Genomic DNA, 19,314 nt, shown 5'->3' with positions numbered 1-19,314 from the left:
TGGGTATCATCTGCACAGCAATGAAAAATATGCAGTGTTTTCTAAAAGTGTTGTTCCCAGCACATAACCCTGTGGAGCTCCATGAACAGTTGTTATGTGTAAAAAAACATTCCTTGTTTACGTGAACAAACTTACGGAAGAGGAGGAGGAAACAAAACAAAAAAATGACAGCCTCAACATCGCATTTAATCTGTTATTAGACTCAATTGGCTTCTCTCAAAATGTAAAAGAACCCACCCACCACTTTAATCACACTCTAGATCTTGTTTTAACATATGGCATAGAAACTGAACATTTAACAGTGTTTCCTGAAAACCCTCTGCTGTCTGATCATTTCCTGATAACATTTACATTTACAATAATTGATTACACAGCAGTGGAGAGTAGACTTTATCACAGTAGATGTCTTTCTGAAAGTGCTGTAACTAAGTTTAAGAATATAATCCACCCACTGTTATCATCTTCAATGCCCTGTACCAACACAGAGCAGAGCAGCTATCTGAACGCTACTCCAACAGAGGTCGATTATCTTGTTAATAATTTTACCTCCTCACTACGCACGACTCTGGATACTGTAGCTCCTGTGAAAACTAAGGCCTCAAATCCAAAGTCCCTGACTCCGTGGTATAATTCTCAAACACGTAGCCTAAAGCAGATAACTCGTAAGCTGGAGAGGAAATGGCGTGTCACAAATTTAGAGGATCATCATTTAGCCTGGAGAAATAGTTTGCTGCTTTATAAGAAAGCCCTCCGCAAAGCCAGAACATCTTACTATTCGTCACTGATTGAAGAAAATAAGAACAACCCCAGGTTTCTCTTCAGCACTGTAGCCAGGCTGACAAACAGTCAGAGCTCTACTGAGCCAACAATCCCTTTAACGTTAACTAGTAATGACTTCATGAACTTCTTCACAAATAAAATTCTTATCATTAGAGAAAAATTACTAATAATCATCCCACAGATGTAATATTATCTACAGCTACTTTTAGTACCATCGATGTTAAGTTAGACCCTTTTTCTCCAATTGATCTTTCTGAGTTAACTTCAATAATTAATTCCTCCAAACCATCAACGTGTCTTTTAGACCCCATTCCTACAAAACTGCTCAAAGAAGTCCTGCCATTAATTAATGCTTCAATCTTAAATATGATCAACCTATCTCTAATAATCGGCTATGTACCACAGGCCTTCAAGCTGGCTGTAGTTAAACCTTTACTTAAAAAGCCATCTCTAGACCCAGCTGTCTTAGCTAATTATAGGCCAATCTCCAACCTTCCTTTCATATCAAACATCCTTGAAAGAGTAGTTGTCAAACAGCTAACTGATCATCTGCAGAGGAATGGCTTATTTGAAGAGTTTCAGTCAGGTTTCAGAGCTCAGCACAGCACAGAAACAGCTTTAGTGAAGGTTACAAATGATCTTCTTATGGCCTCTGACAGTGGACTCATCTCTGTGCTTGTCCTGCTAGACCTCAGTGCTGCGTTCGATACTGTCGACCATAATATCCTATTAGAGCGATTAGAACATGCTGTAGGTATTACAGGTACTGCACTGCAGTGGTTTGTATCATATCTATCTAATAGACTCCAATTTGTACATGTAAATGGAGAGTCCTCTTCACACACTAAGGTCAATTATGGAGTTCCACAGGGTTCAGTGCTAGGACCAATTCTATTTACATTATACATGCTTCCCTTAGGCAGCATCATTAGAAGACATAGCATAAATTTTCACTGCTATGCAGATGACACGCAGCTCTATCTATCCATGAAGCCAGGTATCACAGACCAATTAGTTAAACTGCAGGAATGTCTTAAAGACATAAAGACCTGGATGGCCGCTAACTTTCTGCTTCTTAATTCAGATCAAACTGAGGTTATTGTACTCGGCCCTGAAAATCTTAGAAATATGGTATCTAAGCAGATTCTTACTCGGATGGCATTACCTTGGCCTCCAGTAACACTGTGAGGAACCTTGAGTCATTTTTGACCAGGACATGTCCTTCAACGCACATATTAAACAAATATGTAAGACTGCTTTCTTCCATTTGCGCAACATCTCTAAAATTAGAAATATCCTGTCTCAGAGTGATGCTGAAAAACTAGTTCATGCATTTATTACTTCCAGGCTGGACTACTGTAATTCTTTATTATCAGGATGTCCTAAAACTCACTGAAAAGCCTTCAGCTGATCCAAAATGCTGCAGCAAGAGTCCTGACAGGGACTAGAAAGAGAGAGCAGATTTCTCCTGTTTTGGCTTCCCTTCATTGGCTTCCTGTTAAATCCAGAATTGAATTCAAAATCCTGCTCCTCACATACAAGGTCTTAAATAATCAGGCCCCATCTTATCTTAATGACCTTGTAGTACTATATCACCCTATTAGAGCACTTCGCTCTCACACTGCAGGCCTACTTGTTGTTCCTAGAGTATTTAAAAGTAGAATGGGAGGCAGAGCCTTCAGTTTTCAGGCCCCTCTTCTGTGGAACCAGCTTCCAGTTTGGATTCAGGAGACAGACACTATCTCTACTTTCAAGATTAGGCTTAAAACTTTCCTTTTGCTAAAGCATATAGTTAGGGCTGGACCAGGTGACCCTGAGTCCTCCCTTAGTTATGCTGCAATAGACGTGAGGCTGCCGGGGATTCCCATGATGCATTGAGTTTTCCCTTCCAGTCACCTTTCTCACTCACTATGTGTTAATAGACCTCTCTGCATCGAATCATATCTGTTATTAATCTCTGTCTCTCTTCCACAGCATGTCTTTCATCCTGTTTTCCTTCTCTCACCCCAACCGGTCGCAGCAGATGGCCCCGCCCCTCCCTGAGCCTGGTTCTGCCGGAGGTTTCTTCCTGTTAAAAGGGAGTTTTTCCTTCCCGCTGTCGCCAAAGTGCTTGCTCATAGGGGGTCATATGATTGTTGGGTTTTTCTCTGTATTTATTATTGTGCTATCTACTGTACAATATAAAGCGCCTTGAGGCGACTTTTGTTGTGATTTGGCGCTATATAAATAAAATTGAATTGAATTGAATTGAATTGAAAAACAGTGTCAGAATTCTGACTTTTTTCTCTGAATTCTGATTAAAAAAAAATACGTCCACACCTTTTTTTCAGTGGCCCTGATCCTCGTCCCTATAAAGTGGATGATTCAGCCACTGCAGTGCATTTCCTGTAACACCAACGCTGTGTTGTAGTCTCTGTTTAAAGCGGCATTAAATGCTGCACTGACATCTCTGTAGTCAGAGGCCATAAGACGGTCTCTGGCAACGCTCACTCACTCCTCTGCAGATGACCCCAGCTGTTTTAAAACTCCCGTTTGAAGAGTTTTTGTCGTGGTTTGACAAGGCTCATCATTTTCAAGCATCCAGGCAGGACACAGAAATAAGCACAAAACCCAGAATATGAAGTCTTTATTCATTAGACACCTGAACAGAAACATGTGGAAGAATCAAAGCATCTACTGATGATTGCCTTCAAACATTCACTGATAATTTCCTCCTGACTGATCTCTGCTGGGTCAGCAGCCTGTCTCAGGGCATCATCTCCATGTTGACCCTTGACAGCGTGAGGTCGTAGTAGATGCTGAGTCTCTTGATGTCTCTCAGGTTGGTGATACGATGCTTGAAGTCCAGCATGTGAGAGTTGTTGACGGCCACCTTGAACTCCGTGTTGGTGCACAGGATCTTGATCTGGAAGAGAAACGTGACAGACTGTCGTTGGCGTCATCTCCACCTCACAGAAGTCAAACGGAGGATTTTTTTGAAGCTGTCTGACCTCAAAATTCTGCCCCGGCACAAACGGGAAGTGCTGCAGCTCCCTCTCCTCTTTGCCCCACTTTTCACCGATGCAGCTGTTTCTGACGATCAGCTTCTTGCCGCCCTCGTTGAAGCGAGGGTTGAAGTGGAAGGCGATGTCACGAGCTGTGGCCAGGTCCACTGTGATCCTGATAAATGACAGAGACCTCAGTGAATTACTGACTCTATTAGAGCTTCTCCTCCATCAGAATCTGATTATCTGGATCAGTCGTTTCTCTTTTTGGCCGATGTTAAATGTGGTGTTAATGCGACATAAGTCTGATTTTGCTTCACTGAAACGAGTGAACAAATGCAAACAAATGAAAATGTAGCTGATGTCTGACCTCACTCATCCTTGTTCAGGTGAATGAGACACCAGCTGTAATTCAGGACCTGGATCAGAAAACTTGTCCTCGCATATCTCGTTGTTTTTTTAATCATGTGTTCACAGCAAACATGAAGGTTTTGTGTGATTTCACCTAAAGTTTGTCCAATAAGGTGACATGAGTGTGAGGGCGAGTGTTTGTGGGTTTCTACGGGATAACAGCTCACTGTCCTCTCCTACTGCCCGGCTTTCATTACTGTTACTCATCTGCTGTCTCTGGACTGGATTTAACCACTCTCAGTTTATTGCTCTGTGCTTCCTGTTTACTTGGCTCTACACCCGCCCGTTCGCTTCTTTAGTCTGACCTCTGCTCTCTCGTCACTACGTGATGTCACAGCATTCGTACTGACTTGTCAGCGTTGGGTTTGATAGTTCCAGCGATGGTGATCAGCAGCTTGTCGTACACTCCTTGAGGCAGAGGCAGATTGAAGGGAACCGTCTGTCAAGAAGAAAACAGCTGTTTACTACATCTGTCCTTCTGTCTTTCCTCTGTTTCCGTCTCTGTTTGGCTCACCAGATTCTGCTGGGGTGCAACAGGAGGAGTGGGTCCAGGTCCAGGTGAAGGGCCTGGACCTGGACCCCAAGGTCCGCTGGGTTGGCTGGGGCCTTGGGGCCAGGTAGGGTTAGCAGGCTGACCTCCAGGCCAGGCTGGACCAGTGGAACCTCCGGGCCAGGTGGGCTGGTTGGGCTGACCTGAGGTTTCAGTGGAGGTAAAAGTCATTTCCACAAACATTCACCTGTTTATTTAACCTAGAAACTTCCACCTGGGCACCGCAGTCCAAGCATAAACCCAGATGGAAGCTGCGAACGGCAATGGCAAAATAACTGTAGGAGACTTTGTTTGACAGATGACATCCCACCCTAACCTTAGACAGGTAGAAGGTGACCTGATGGATGTAAAGAGGTGAGCCTGCTTTATTAATGAGGCCTCGTGAAGACTGAAGTCCCTTCAGAGACGTGACTATCAGAGGTCAGCAAAAGTCTAATTTCTCTACAGCGGAGGGTTGGGCTTGTGTTTGGGTTGACCAAGTCAAGTCAGGTGACTTCATTGTCATTTCAACCATGTGCACAGTGAAAGGAGACAGACCATGGTGCTACACATGACAGACAATCAACACAGGACTACATCAAGTGCAATGTGCACAGACTGCAGACACGGTGATCTGGAACATTTGGATGCATGAAGACTATAAAACCGTCACTTTTCATTTATTTTGTGCTTTAATGAAAACTCTCACTGTCAGAAGATTTTGAAAGACTCAAACTCTTACCCGGCCACACGGGTGCATTGGGCTGTCCGGGCCAGAGACCTCCTCCTGCTGCTGACTGGGTGGTGCCACCATCAAGAGCGTCTGAGAGCTGCAGAGACCCAGAAGCAAAGAAACCCTGAGCTCGACGGTTTCTGACTGAGCAAAGTCTCTGCAGCCGCGATCAGAGCTGTCTGAAACACGCAGGGCTAAGGTGCTTCCTTCATTGCCTCCTTTAGCAGAGGGGACATTGGAGTTCCTCCATGAGAGGAAAGGAGGTCATTCCATCCCATAATTCTTAGCAGTGCACTGTCAGACAAGGACTGAGGTCATGAAGGTGTAATTAATGAGATGTTTTTCATTTCATGCCGTTATTGTTTTACCTGTTTTTGTGAGAGTGAAAATCATTTTAGTTTGAAAGACTTTTAGTCTAAATGTCCACACAGAGTCAGGATTTGCACTCTTCAGCCTTCTTCTTCATCACTTCTGCAGCTTCTGAGCCAAATCCTGCCTCACAGGTCTGAGCCAAACGGCTGACCACAGATTCTGGATGGGATTAAGATCTGAGGAGTCTGTCCCTGCCAACAGTCTCCTCCCAGTGCTTTCAACGGTAAAGACCCTAAAATAGTAGGAAGTAACTTCAACAACCTTCAGCCCACTATGAGCAGGTGGTAGGTGACACCAGGAAGGAAAAACTGCATTTTAACAGGAAGAAGCCTGTGCTGGAAAATGCTGGACTGTTGTCAAACTGCTCTGGGATCACTGGGAGAAGAAGTCGAGGATAAATTCCACCGAGGGCTGCAGAGGTTATGAACAGGAAGAGTCAACACTTCACAATAAAAGTTTGTAAAACATATGAAACCGTTGTGACTGTTCTTCAGTCTGCCACAGAGACAGCGTGTCTGAAACACGAGCTGAGACGCTGCCAAAGCTTTGCTGCGACCCCACGTCAGCGGCCCAGCTTCACCTCACTGCAGCAGCGCCAACGACGCCAGAGGGACACGAAGTGGTCGTCTGAAGTACTGAGTGCAACTGAACGCACCACAGTTCACACTGAGGGTGTGTTCAGTGACAGACTCTTCAGGAATGTTCTGTATGAACTGGCTGTAAAGAAGGAATAATAACGCCCTGTTCTCACACACACACACACACACACACACAGACTCTCTCACACACACACAGACTCTCTCACACACACAGACAGACTCTCTCACACACACACACACACACACACACACACACACACACACACACACACACACACACACAGACTCTCTCACACACACACACAGACTCTCTCACACACACACAGACTCTCTCACACACACACACAGACTCTCTCACACACACACACAGACTCTCTCACACACACACACAGACTCTCTCTCACACACAGACTCTCTCACACACACACACAGACTCTCTCACACACACACAGACTCTCTCACACACACACACAGACTCTCTCACACACACACACAGACTCTCTCTCACACACAGACTCTCTCACACACACACAGACTCTCTCTCACACACACAGACTCTCTCTCACACACAGACTCTCTCACACACACACAGACTCTCTCACACACACACAGACTCTCTCTCACACACAGACTCTCTCACACACACACAGACTCTCTCACACACACAGACTCTCTCTCACACACACACACACACACACACACACACACAAAACCAGTTTGAGTTTTTTGTTTCAGGATCACGTTGAGGAAAAGTGTCCTAAGGACATCAACGGTGTCTGTTATGCAGAGCTCACGAGGTCATGTCTCATCATGTCTCTCTGATGTTCATGTGCAGCCGGCTCTTCTCATTATTATTAATGAGCATCTGAAACTGTTTGAGATAAACTGAGTTAAACTGCACTGATTTGAGATTTTTTTACAGGTTTCTAAAGGATGGATAATCAGCTGGTGCCTCGTGACCACATTAACAGGACCGTGCTGCACGTTCCACCTAATGTCACATCAGAATAACTGAAGCATCGATAAAACCTGAAAGCTGCACATCAGGAAACATCCAGGTGAAAGTTTGTGAGAGAAGATGAAAGAGAAAAAAAGAGACTCACGTCCATTCTGCTCTTCTGCAACCTGAAACACACAGACAGGAAGCAGCATTAAAACCAGAAGAAGAAGAAAATGAGGTCTGAGGGCGTGGTGGTGCGAGTCCTGACACTGAGCGCAAACAACACAACAAAAAACTGAAAGTGCTTATAGCAGGTGCGCCGCCGCCTTGACATGGAAAACACAGAGAACGGGACTCTGTTCAGAGCGTCTGAGGCCCAACAGCCGGCGGAAGTTTCCCCTAAACTCAGGTTTGGGTTTTTGGGGATTCTGACCTTTAAGGCTCAGCTGCAGCTCGTTTGGAGTCCCTGAACTCGACCTTTGAACCGTGTTCGTGCCGTTTACATGGATCCCAGAAACAAACTAACAAACCTTCACATTTAAACTTGTTTACATAGCCAGCTAACCTCAGAGTGTGCTTCTGAATGCTCCCTGCAGAGGGCAGCGTGAGCCGGTAAACTGGCCGCTGAACTCAGTGAGCTGTGAAACAGACCGGCCGCATGCAGTAAATATCTGTTTACGAGCCAGCCAACACAGGCGGGTCTGTTTCCCCGCTGACTGTCGTAGAAACCTCGGCCATCAGCACAGTCAGAGAGACAAAAGAAATACGACACGATCAGAAATCAGTGAAAAGCAGCTGCTGTGTTAGTCACAAGGGGGCGCCACAGCTAGCAGAGCAGCATGTCACATGATGTTCCTGATGGACGATTTGTCTCCTGGTCTCAAACTGGGAACACCGCCACATCACCCAGTTTATGTTCTCTGAAGTTATCTGGAAGTTTTTTTAATGTTTTCTGTCTGCTGGTATCGATGTATTAGTTTACGCTGTCAATTGATAGCAAAAGGTTGCTGGTTCGATTCTAGCTGGAGACACAGATCCCTGCAGGACTCTGTCAGCAAGGTGTGAAACTGCAAAATCAGACTGTGCAGAAGTGCCCTCTGAATGTTTTCCAGATGTTCCTGTGGTTTCCTGCTGCTGGCGGGTGGAGCAACGTTCTCATGCTAAACAAACAAACATGGCGCCTGCAGCAGGAGCAGACGCCGCCCAGGATCACACGGCTGTCAGCAGACCTCTCTGCTGCTCCTGAGCTTGAGTCAAAGAGGCGTCTGTTCCTCTGCGCGCTGCTCAGTGTAAATACAGTTTGAATGAAAGCACTCGCAGTCAAAGCTCCCTGAGTAACAGACACGAAACCTCACAGATCAGCAACTTCCTCTTCTTCTGAACAACGAACCGAATCGGGCGTCTCGGCAGCTTCCTGTTTGTCTGCGTGCTTTGATTCGAGCATCAGAGGAAGAGACGCCGAACTGAGTCCGACCTGCAGGTAGAGAGCACAAGGACGAGAAGGAGACCTACCTGAGTTCACCTGAGCGCTGCCGATCACACAGACTCTGAAACAGGAGACGCGCTTTAAGTCCTGAGCCTCGCCCTGCTCCTGCATGCAGACCACACCCACACCGCACGCACACACAGCTGGGTGTGTTTTTATTTTGAACCCTGCTTTTGTTTGCTGACAGCCGGATTTAGCACACAGTTACTGATGATGGTCTTTGCAGGTTTGATTGGTCTGTTTTTATGTTACCAGGAAACCTGAAGAGCCAATCAGACCGCACCCTCACTACACAGAGCACGATTGTTTTAGACAATATTCACTTGTTACAGCAGCACAAAGGGGAAGTTAGAGATGTGTTACAAAAGAATAAAAACAGAAAAAACAAATAAGAAGAAACTGCAGCGTGTCACCATGGTTACTGCACACGCAGAAACATTCCCCTTTAGTATGTGGTGGCTACAAGATTCCCTCGCTCTTTCCCAGGATCAGGTCTGCTTCCCAACCCTGATTCCTGGAAGTTCCCGCCTCGTGTCATGGCTGATTGTTTTTTTCCACTTGGTGGACCAGCGAGTTGAATATGATACAGATTACAGCAGGCTGTTGGAATACTCAGATTACTTTTTTGTTGTAATTAGTGATTTAAGTTTGGGATTGAAGTAAACGGGTGTTTAATCATTTCTGTGATCTGTCTCTGTTGACCCTGCTGTGGAGGGTACGACCCACAGAGGATGACAGTTGTGCTGAGAGGGCTCACGTGTGAAAGAAACACTCGGTTTGACGGCACAGTGCCGGTGGGATGACGAGCTGGTCACTCTGTGACTCAGCAGCAGTGATCGGTCTGTGCCATCACTGTGGACGAGCTTTGGTCATTGAGGTTTGCAGCATTCGTTCATGCACAGCTCTCTGAGCTCTGCAGCAGCTCCGTTCTTTCCTTTTTCAGCCGTTCTGTTGGATCTTTGTCCTGTTGATGACCCAGTTTGGTCCCAGCTTTATCTGTGGGACAGCCGGCCTCACACTGACTCTGGGACAGTTTGGAGTTCATCATCCCTCCTGCACCGTGCTCACAGCTCTTGTCAGGTGTTTGGTTAGAATAGAGCAGCCCTTTATTGTTATTGTACAAAGTAATTATGGGAGCTCCGTGCCAGGTGTGCAGGAATAAACAACAGACAGGAGAAACTGCACATTTCCTCCAAACGTGCTGCTGTGCATGAAGAACATCTGCTCCTTGGTCTCGTCTGACAGAGCACATTGTTCCAGGAGGCTCTTTGTCCTGGTGCTTTACAAACCGGCCATACTTGTTCCACCTATTTCTGACTGTACTGCTATGACCTTTGACCCTGTAGAGAGTGAGACGGAGCTCTTGGTTCTGACCTTGGGGTGAATTTTCCAGGATGTCCACTCTGTGGAAGACTGGCTCATTGGTTTAACACAGCCGAACGCTCCAGACCTGCAAACTGGAAAAACGTCTGCTTTCATCGAGGCGCTCACACTGACGATGATCAGTCAGTAAATGCACCTGGCCGCACCTTACACTCCTGTTGAAGCGGTGAGGATCAAAGCCGTCATTCTGTTAATCTTCTTCATCCTCACCTCAAACACGTCTTCTTTTTCATTGTAATGTTAAAGTTCCCCCTCATACCAGGGACATGGGTCTCACCACACCTGACACTGAGCACAGAGCAGGTGTGGTGGAGTGACTGCATGTCTGAAGCAATCACAGGTAATCCTCCACCAGCACCACAAACACGTTGTTGAACACCTGCAGGGACGCTCCCGCCGCGCCATCCTTTACATTTGAACTGCAAAGTGCACTCTTTAATTTTTTATTTTTTTTTTTTACCAGGGGTGTGTTCAAAATGAACCAATCAGATCCACAGGGGTGTTAAATAGTTGTCAGTGCACACCTGCAGTCAGGTGAAGTGTGATTAAAGTCAGGTAAAATTTAATCACACAGCACAGAATCTGCGTCCTTGTGTCCACTTCCTGGTGAAGCAATATCACCAGGAAGTGACCTGCTTACTGCCGACCGATTACTGCTGCACCGTCTGAGTCACAGCGTGCGCCACATCCACCCATCTCCACCGCACTAACCACCTGTGGGGCTCTAACACTGTGGGGAAGGGCCCTCTGGTGGCACACAGAGTCACTGCAGGAGGTCGGACACGAGCAGGGAAAAAGAAAGTTGAGTGAACCTGGTCCCTGATCTTTGTCTCACTGACCGTCCTTCACATCCTTCTCCTATTGTTCATGTCGGACTGATGGATTATTTTGGTCTCATAAATTTTTTTAATGATCCCTAATCTACAAACACAAAGCATATAGTTAGGGCTGGATCAGGTGACCCTGAATCCTCCCTTAGTTATGCTGCAATAGGTGTAGGCTGCTGGGGGATTCCCATGATGCACTCGGTGTTTCTTCTTCACTCACTATGTGTTAACAGACCTCTCTGCATCAAATCATATCTGTTATTAATCTCTGTCTCTCTTCCACAGCATGTCTTTATCCTGTCTTCCTTCTCTCACCCCAACCGGTTGCAGCAGATGGCCCCGCCCCTCCCTGAGCCTGGTTCTGCCGGAGGTTTCTTCCTGTTAAAAGGGAGTTTTTCCTTCCCACTGTCGCCAAAGTGCTGCTCATAGGGGGTCATATGATTGTTGGCTTTTCTCAGTATTATTGTTGGATCTTTACAATATAAAAGGTTGTTTTTTAGTTAATGATATTTAACGATGATGTTAGAGTTCAAGATAGAGAGAAAGAGAGAGAACGAGGACACATCTGTGACAAGTTCAATGGATTTATTCACTGTGTGTGTGTGTGTGTGTGTTTGTGTGAAAGATGAGGCGGCAGAGAGATGTCACAGCAGCTGACCGACAGCAGGGGGAGCTGTGGATCTGCAGATTCATAACACCACACTTCCCATCCTGGTTTTTCATAATAAAACCACAAACTGAAGCTCTGGTTTATTTTCAAGGTTAAAACAGCTGATTTCCATCAGACTTCACCCTTTAACACCCACTTCATCCCTGTGGTTTTCTCTAAAGAGCTTCAGTGATGTTAAATCATCTCACTGGTTATGATAAACGGAACATGTGATCAAGTGGAAAAACTTTCATTAAAGACAAGAACAGTTCACAGCAACACAGAACTATAACTGGAGCCACTCACAGAGGGACACGAGGGAAATGAAACACAATAAACACACAAGTATGACGGGAATAATCAGAAATCAGCTCAGCCTGACGGTGAGTTCATGTTTGCTGCTCCGTTTTTTTAAAAGTAAATGTGGACGTGCGTGCGTGCGTGCGTGTGTGTGTGTGCTGCCTGCAGACTGGGATAATCCCATCCGAGCTGCTGACCTCGACACGAAACCAGTTCAGCAGGAGAGCAGAGACCCAAACAGACAACGACTGTGTGTGTGTGTGTGTGTGTGTGTGTGTGAGGATTTAGGTTACAGACTGTTTATGATGATGATGATGCTCGTCTTCTCTTCACACTCACATAATAAACGGTATTTAAGCCCCTCCCCCCGTAGTTTGATTATTTTTGTATTTCATCCTTAAAGAATATCGAGGTTGCCATGACAATAAAGTGTATTATTGTTTATTATTACGTCATCTGCAAACTAAGTGTTAGCTGTCAAACAGCAGCGATGAAGGACTGACCTCTTATTCCTGTTTCTCATTTTCTTATCAATATAAAGTTAGCCGTAGCTAACGCTAACAGCTTGTTCATCCTTACGCAGAGTTACGTCATTAATCTGAGCGCAGTCAGAAATGTAAAATTGCCTTTAAGCCAAAACTCTGTTTTTATTAAATCATAATAATTTCTGAAAAAGAAAAGACCTGAAAAACCTGTGGTAGTGTGAAACGGGTCAGTGCGGAGGTGTACCTGCACACACACCTGCGGTTTGTGGCTCCGCGAGCTGCTCAGACACGCAGAAACCTGCAGCGATGAGCCGCAGATAAGCCTCCTCACAGCGAGGCCCCGGGGCCCAGACCTGCAGCTTCCAGCTCAGCTTCATCAATCACTCCGGTAATTGACAGGAAGTGGCTGTTAATGAGTCGGTGTCTCACCTGTGAACGTCCGACAGTTTTTCACCGTGGAATGAAAGAACGGTGAGATGTACTGATGATGAGTCAGAGCGACCTCACAGGGCCTGAAAAACAACATCAAAATCAGCTGTGCAGGAAAATATTCAGTGTGAAGAATAATGTGGAGTAAACGAGGATCCTGCCCCCGCCCTGCTGGAGGTGGTGGATGTGTTAAATACCGCAGGCCCAAAGAGCTGAACGCAGATCTGATCTGAAGCCTGCAGCCGTCAGCGCTCAGAGGAGGATGTGATCTTCATCACAGTCGTTATGCTTACTGCGAGGAAACCAGACTGAAGAACAAAAACACAGAAATCTTCAGAAAATCTTCAGATTTTATTCACAATAAAGCAGAAAAAAGTTTTCCAATCAATTATTTTTCATGTTGACATCAAACACACATCAGCTGCTGAACACGGAATAATCTGCGTTTCCGGTCTTTCGGTTACGACGTGATTTCCCGCTGAAGCCTAAAAGTCTGTTCACATCAGGCCGCTGCGCTCTGCTTCCTGCTTCCCAAACATGTATCTCTCTGTACGTTATGTCCTGGACGAAACTTTGTGATGTATGATGTTTAAATGTTTAATAAGTATCTTTCATTCATAAATAACAAACACTGTTTGCCCCCGAGGTCCGGACAGCTGTTGAAGAGGCTCTAGAGGTCCCCATACATGCATGTAAACCAGTTCACCGAACTAGGACACAGAATGATTTCCTTCGCCGTGTGTTTGAACTCAGCGCCTCGTTTCTATTAGTCATGTGCAGAGATGGGCAGTAACGAGTTACTGTAATCCGATTACTTTTTTCAAGTAACAAGTAAGGATTACTATTGCAAAAAAAGTAATTAGATTACTGTTACTTTCCCATAAGCACGCTGCGTTACTAAACCGTGATTTTGTTTGTCAGAGAGTCTCATGAGTGACGTCCGTGGTAACAGACGTGTGCAGATCAACAATGGCTAATATGGAGTGCAGGAGAGAGTACGACCATGCAGCATTTAAAGTGTGGAAGTAATCACATTACTTTGAGTTTGATTCTGTAAAAAGTGACACAAACATTAGCGTCCGCTGTACACTCTGCGTGGGAAGAAAACTTCTTTCTACAGCGAAAAGTTAAACTTCAAATCTGAGCGAGCAGCGAGGACGTCGCCACGGGAACGTGACATTCACAGAGAAACCCCCAGATCCTCCCACTGACATGACCGCTGTGGGCAAACCTCCACCTGCCCCACTCCTGCTAAACAGCTGGCAATAGATTTAAGAGCTGCTGAATCTTTTCTGCTGTATTTTACTTGCATCTATTTGAAAGAGTGTAAACATAAAACATGATTTTATTTTATAGAATAGAATAGAATTAGAATAGAATTCAACTTTATTGTCATTGCACATGCACAGGTACAGGGCAACAAAATGCAGTTTGCATCCATCCAGAAAGTGCTTTAGTCGTGATATAGATATATTACAATATAAATTAGCAATAATAGAGATGTGTAAGTATATTACAGAAATGGGTCTATTATGGTATGTTATAATGTACACAGTGTGAAGTATGTTATAAATATTCTATAACTATAAGTATGTACAGGCTATGAATATGAAATAAAAACTATACAGAAATCTGAGATATACAGTTATACAGAATGTGAACTATGTAAGTTATAAACAGTTGTGGGATTAAAAATTATCGTATGTACAGAATGATTATCTACACAGAACTATACAGTAGTGGTAAAGTGCTAGTGGTTGTGGGTGTGTGTATGTTCAGTCCATGTGTTAACGTGGGTCAGATGTCAGGAGGCAGAGTTCAGGAGTCTGACAGCTGTGGGGAAGAAGCTGTTCCGGTACCTGGTGGTCTTAGTCCGGAGGCTCCTGTAGCGCCTCCCAGAGGGCAGGAGGGTGAAGAGTCTATGTGATGGGTGACTGGGGTCTTTGATGATTTTCCCAGCCCTTTTCAGACACCGCTTCCTGTAGATGTCTTTTATGGCAGGAAGTGGTGCTCCGGCGATGCGCTGGGCAGTTTTCACGACCCTCTGCAACGCCTTCCGGTCCGAGGCAGAGCAGTTCCCGTACCAGACTGTTATACAGTTGGTCAGGATGCTCTCGATGGTGCAGCGATAGAAGTTCACCAGGATGTCTGAGGACAGGTGGTTCTTCCTCAGAGTCCTCAAGAAGAGGCGCTGGTGAGCCTTCTTGACCAGCTTGGAGCAGTTGGTCGTCCAGATGATATGCTGGAATATGCAGAACATAGGTTTAAATGTTTAATGTTTAATGTTAAATGTTTAAATGTTTAAATGTTAAACACATTTCTTCAAGTCAAAGACTGTTGCATATAATTTAATTTTTGCCTGATGCATAAAGTTAAAAGATTAAATCGAATAAAACAATTTTTAAAAAGAGGCTTTTCCATTTGATTACATTTTATATGATGGATTACGCAGAAAAATAGAATTGGGCTGAAAGGTCTATGGCGGTATTACGTATTCAGGTTGTGTATCATGTTTGTAGAAAATAACTAAGTAATAAAGTAACTAATTACTTGAAAATAAGTAATCAGTAAAGTAACAGAATTACATGAGGAGTAGACTTCCTGTCTGAGTAATAAGCACGCCTCGTCGACCCCTCAGGTGACAACAGGTTTAATTAAACGCTCTGTGGTCAGACTGTGTGTGTGTTTTAATCCGCATTTATTTAACACTACAGACCCTCATACACATTTAATTATGCCTGCAGGGACTCAGCACACACACACACACACACACACACACACACACACACACACACACACACACACACACACACACACACACACACACACTCGGAGTTATTGGGCTTTAAATCTCTTGAATATTAATTTTTCAGTTCACTGAGTTTTAGTTTTATTAAACTTGTTTAGTTAAAAATATAAAACCTGCTCACGCGTCTCTTTGGGGGAAGAAGCCTGAGTCTTCATCATTTCATCTTCATCCTTAAGCCTTCATATTAAATTTTAATGATCTGCAATATGGGGATATTATCTGTGTGTGCGTGTGTGTGTGTGTGTGTGTGGGGGTGTGGGGAAGGGGGGGAAGGGGATGTGGGGGTTGGGCATGAGGATAAACCTGCTCCGCGGGCTCGTCTCTGCCTGCAGGACCATTAAATCACATCGGATGGAGCCCGGGGCCACCATCTCCTTGTGGCTCCTCCCCCTCTGCCACATCATATAGACCCTCTGAGCTACAACAGCTGACCTCATCGTGTTTGTGTGTAAATCTCACTGAGGTGTCAATGCAGTGACGGGGAGGGGGGGGGATAAAACACCGAGAGAAGGGCGCCGTAAATCAGGGGGAGATGTAATGAAGCTAATGGAACAGAGCAGGAACTTCATCTGAGCGGTGAAGAGCATCCACGAACCAGCGACGTCTCCACCCAGGACTGAAACTGCTGCTTGAGCCAGCACAGCCCACACCCACCTGCCCCGAGGCACAGGAGGTGTGAGCACACGGTTAAAGAAGTTCTCCTTCCACACCTGGCAGGTTGAGTTGAAGCTGAGGGTTAAAGGCTTCCCTGATCACAGTGGGTGGACTGCTCCTCCTCTTATTTTGAAGGTTTGGAGCTGGCAGCGTGTAAACCACAGAGGTGTCACTGCAGCTCAGTGAGGACGGGGAGAGGACCAGAGTCCCAATAAACACCAGCTCTCACATGGACCTGCTGCTGCCACCTGAGCGACGCCACCATCAGCTGTGAGCGACGCCCTTTATTCTTACAGTCATCACTGGGTTCATTTAAAGTGATGTCACTCACAGGCCAGGTGCACACAGCCACCTGATCAGGTGTAAAGACTGACCACATGTCTCAGGGTGACAGTGGACCTGCTGTCCTCCAGCCAATCAGAGCGTGACGTCTCGGGCTCCCTTCATTAAAGGGCGTGATGACTCTGAGGCGTGCTCTGCATTTTTAATCTTCTTTAACTCTGACTTCAGTTTGAATTTCAGGGTTTTTACTGAAATCAAATAAACATTATGTAATATCTTGGAGATTAAATGACCTGATCAGAATCAGTAGATCGCCCAGTCCAGGTCCGTCACATGACTTCCTGTGTGACTCCAGCCTCATTTATTACCTGTTGTATTGATTAGTTTGTGAGGCAGTAGCCGACCTGCTTCCTATGTCCATCCTCATCTGTTCTGCTTGGTGTGAACGTTAACGTGTGATTGGCCGATTCCTCCCGCAGGGATTGGTTCACCTCCTCGGTGGGAGGGTTAAAGCGTCCTCCTCTGGTTGCGTAATGAGGCTGAGGGATCAGCTGAGACTCTCTGAGCTTAGATCCTCCCTAATTCGGACTCTCGATATCTCACACTGACACATCAGAGACGCAGATCTGAGCCGAAGCCTCCCGAGGCCCAGGCTCCGCCCACACAACCTGCATTTCATTAATATTCATGAGACCAAAGCACCACCTGGGACCACGCCTGGCAGGCATCCTTCCTGCTCCGCCCATACACTATGCTCTTCATCATCATCATCATCATCATCATCATCATCATCATCATCCTCACTCTGCTGAGGTGACGTCACTCAGTACATCAATGAGTCACACAGCAGCTGACCTCTGTCTTTCATCCTCCTATTCCTCCTCACTGTGGATGAAGACATCATGTCTGAGCCTGACTCACTGACCCTTAGTGACCTCTGACCTCTGACAGTCCTGCTCCTCCTCTGGGACTCCCTAAAGAAGAAGACAGATACAACATGTGAGCCCAGCTGAGCGGCGCTCGGAGCTGTGAATAAATCACCGCGTGCAGGTTCATCAGCAAGAGCGCGAGGCTCCAGACGGCTGCATCTACTTTCTCTGCTGGTTTAGGCACTGATAACAGACTCGGTGGTGTTTGCTACAGGGTGGTGTTGGTGGTCTTTGGGTGAAATCAGCCTCTTTTCATCAGGAACCCTGCACGCTGAGTTGGAGGGAAGCCCGGTGCTGTTGCCACAACAGCGAAGCTCTGCAGCATCCCTTCAACCCAGTGCCGATTAATGACGCAATGAACCGACGGGCTCATCAGCATGTTAAAGGTGTGTTATCAGCCGAGGTCGTCACACACACTCACACACACATACACACACACACACACACACTGTACTGACGGGGACTACAGAGAGAGCCTGGTTCTGCTGGAGGTTTCTTGCTGTAAAAGGGTTTTTGCTTCCCTCTGTCGCTGTCACTTGTAGGGTCCACCTTATGATGTAAAGTGCCTTGATGCAACTGTTGTTGTGATTTGATGCTGTATAATAAAAATTGAATTGAAGCTCTGCAGCTGCAGGTCATTATGAAACCTTCTTAAGATGGAATTTCTCTTCTGTTGCTCCTCCTTAAACATGCCCAGCATCCAGAATAGATGACCTGGTTTGTGAAACAGGGGCAGAGGAAGTATCCAGCCTCCGAGTCTGAGCCGTCAGGCTGATCTGGGGTCAGTTTTCTTCTCTCTCTTCCTGTTTCTTTGTGTCGCCTGCTGCAGATTAAAAACATTCCTATTGGCTCTCTCTGCTGCCTGTCAGCCAATCAGATAATTAACCTCGATCCTTCATTTTCTCCTTTTTCCTCCATCAGTGGATGAGTTCATTCTTTCTGTCTCTCTCACACACACACACACACACACACACACACACACACACACACACACACACACACACGCTCTCACCTGGACTGTCACTCATCCCTGCTGTGCAGATGGTTTCCATGGAAACGGGAGGAAACTCTAGTCCAGGTCTGTGATGATGAGCTTTAAAGCCTCACTGCAGCCCAACAAATACAGAAACCATAAAGAAAATCTTTTATTTTGGAAAAAGTTTTGAACTATTTATTTATTTGGTGATTATTATTATTAAATAAATTCTTATTACCAAAAATGACTTTATTTTGAAAGTATGCTGTTGCTTCATGCTTTTTTTAAGTTTTATTTTTCAGTGTAAAAGTGTTTGTGTGCTTTTAAACTTTAAATATCACTTTATTTTGCAATGTTGTGCTTTTATTTGGGAAACAAAGAAAATCAAATCTAAAGATAAACAGGTGAAACTCTGATGTCGGCGTACTCGCAATGTAAAGTGACTCATTAACTGTCATCGGGTCGTTTGGGTGTGATCACTTATTAATAGTTAATCAATAATCCGAAAGGACACCGCAGTGCTGCTGCTCACCCCTCTGTGACCTTTGACCCCGTGGCTGTGAAGCAGCTGATTTCATTTATTGATGGTTTGACTCTGAACGGCTGCAGAGCGGCCAGAGGCGAGTCAGCAGACTTCCTGTGATGTCAGCAGATCTGAGGTCAGATTAATGCGACATTTGACCTTTCACCCTGGATTTAGGGCAGAGGTACACAGTAGTTCAAGTCGGATCCATGCAAACAACCCGAACATAAGCTG

General features: G+C 45.5%; 1 protein-coding gene across 1 annotated transcript; it reads right to left on the bottom strand.

The window, feature by feature from the left end:
- Positions 1-3,389: 3,389 nt before the first annotated feature.
- On the bottom strand, positions 3,390-9,019 carry lgals3b (lectin, galactoside binding soluble 3b). Its single transcript, XM_031749728.2, has 7 exons — positions 8,861-9,019; positions 7,512-7,533; positions 5,447-5,534; positions 4,690-4,868; positions 4,526-4,614; positions 3,771-3,939; positions 3,390-3,685 (listed from the first exon to the last, which is right to left on the bottom strand). Exons 2-7 carry the CDS (start codon positions 7,515-7,517, stop codon positions 3,527-3,529), a joined length of 690 nt encoding a protein of 229 aa, XP_031605588.1. The 5' UTR covers positions 7,518-7,533; positions 8,861-9,019; the 3' UTR covers positions 3,390-3,526.
- Positions 9,020-19,314: the final 10,295 nt, after the last annotated feature.

Source organism: Oreochromis aureus, linkage group 19 (assembly GCF_013358895.1).
Source record: "Oreochromis aureus strain Israel breed Guangdong linkage group 19, ZZ_aureus, whole genome shotgun sequence".
Lineage (NCBI taxonomy): Eukaryota > Metazoa > Chordata > Actinopteri > Cichliformes > Cichlidae > Oreochromis > Oreochromis aureus.
The sequence above is the reverse complement of the archived record's forward strand: the minus strand, read 5'-3'. Positions and strand labels throughout refer to the sequence as shown.

What these genes read in the sequence shown, in the direction of transcription:
- lgals3b (XM_031749728.2), bottom strand. An exon ending in ATCAAACCCAACGCTGACAA is followed by an intron (nt 3,940 to 4,525) that starts GTCAGTACGAAT and finishes GTCATTTATCAG; the next exon opens with GATCACAGTGGACCTGGCCA. An exon ending in TGCCGGGGCAGAATTTTGAG is followed by an intron (nt 3,686 to 3,770) that starts GTCAGACAGCTT and finishes TTTCTCTTCCAG; the next exon opens with ATCAAGATCCTGTGCACCAA.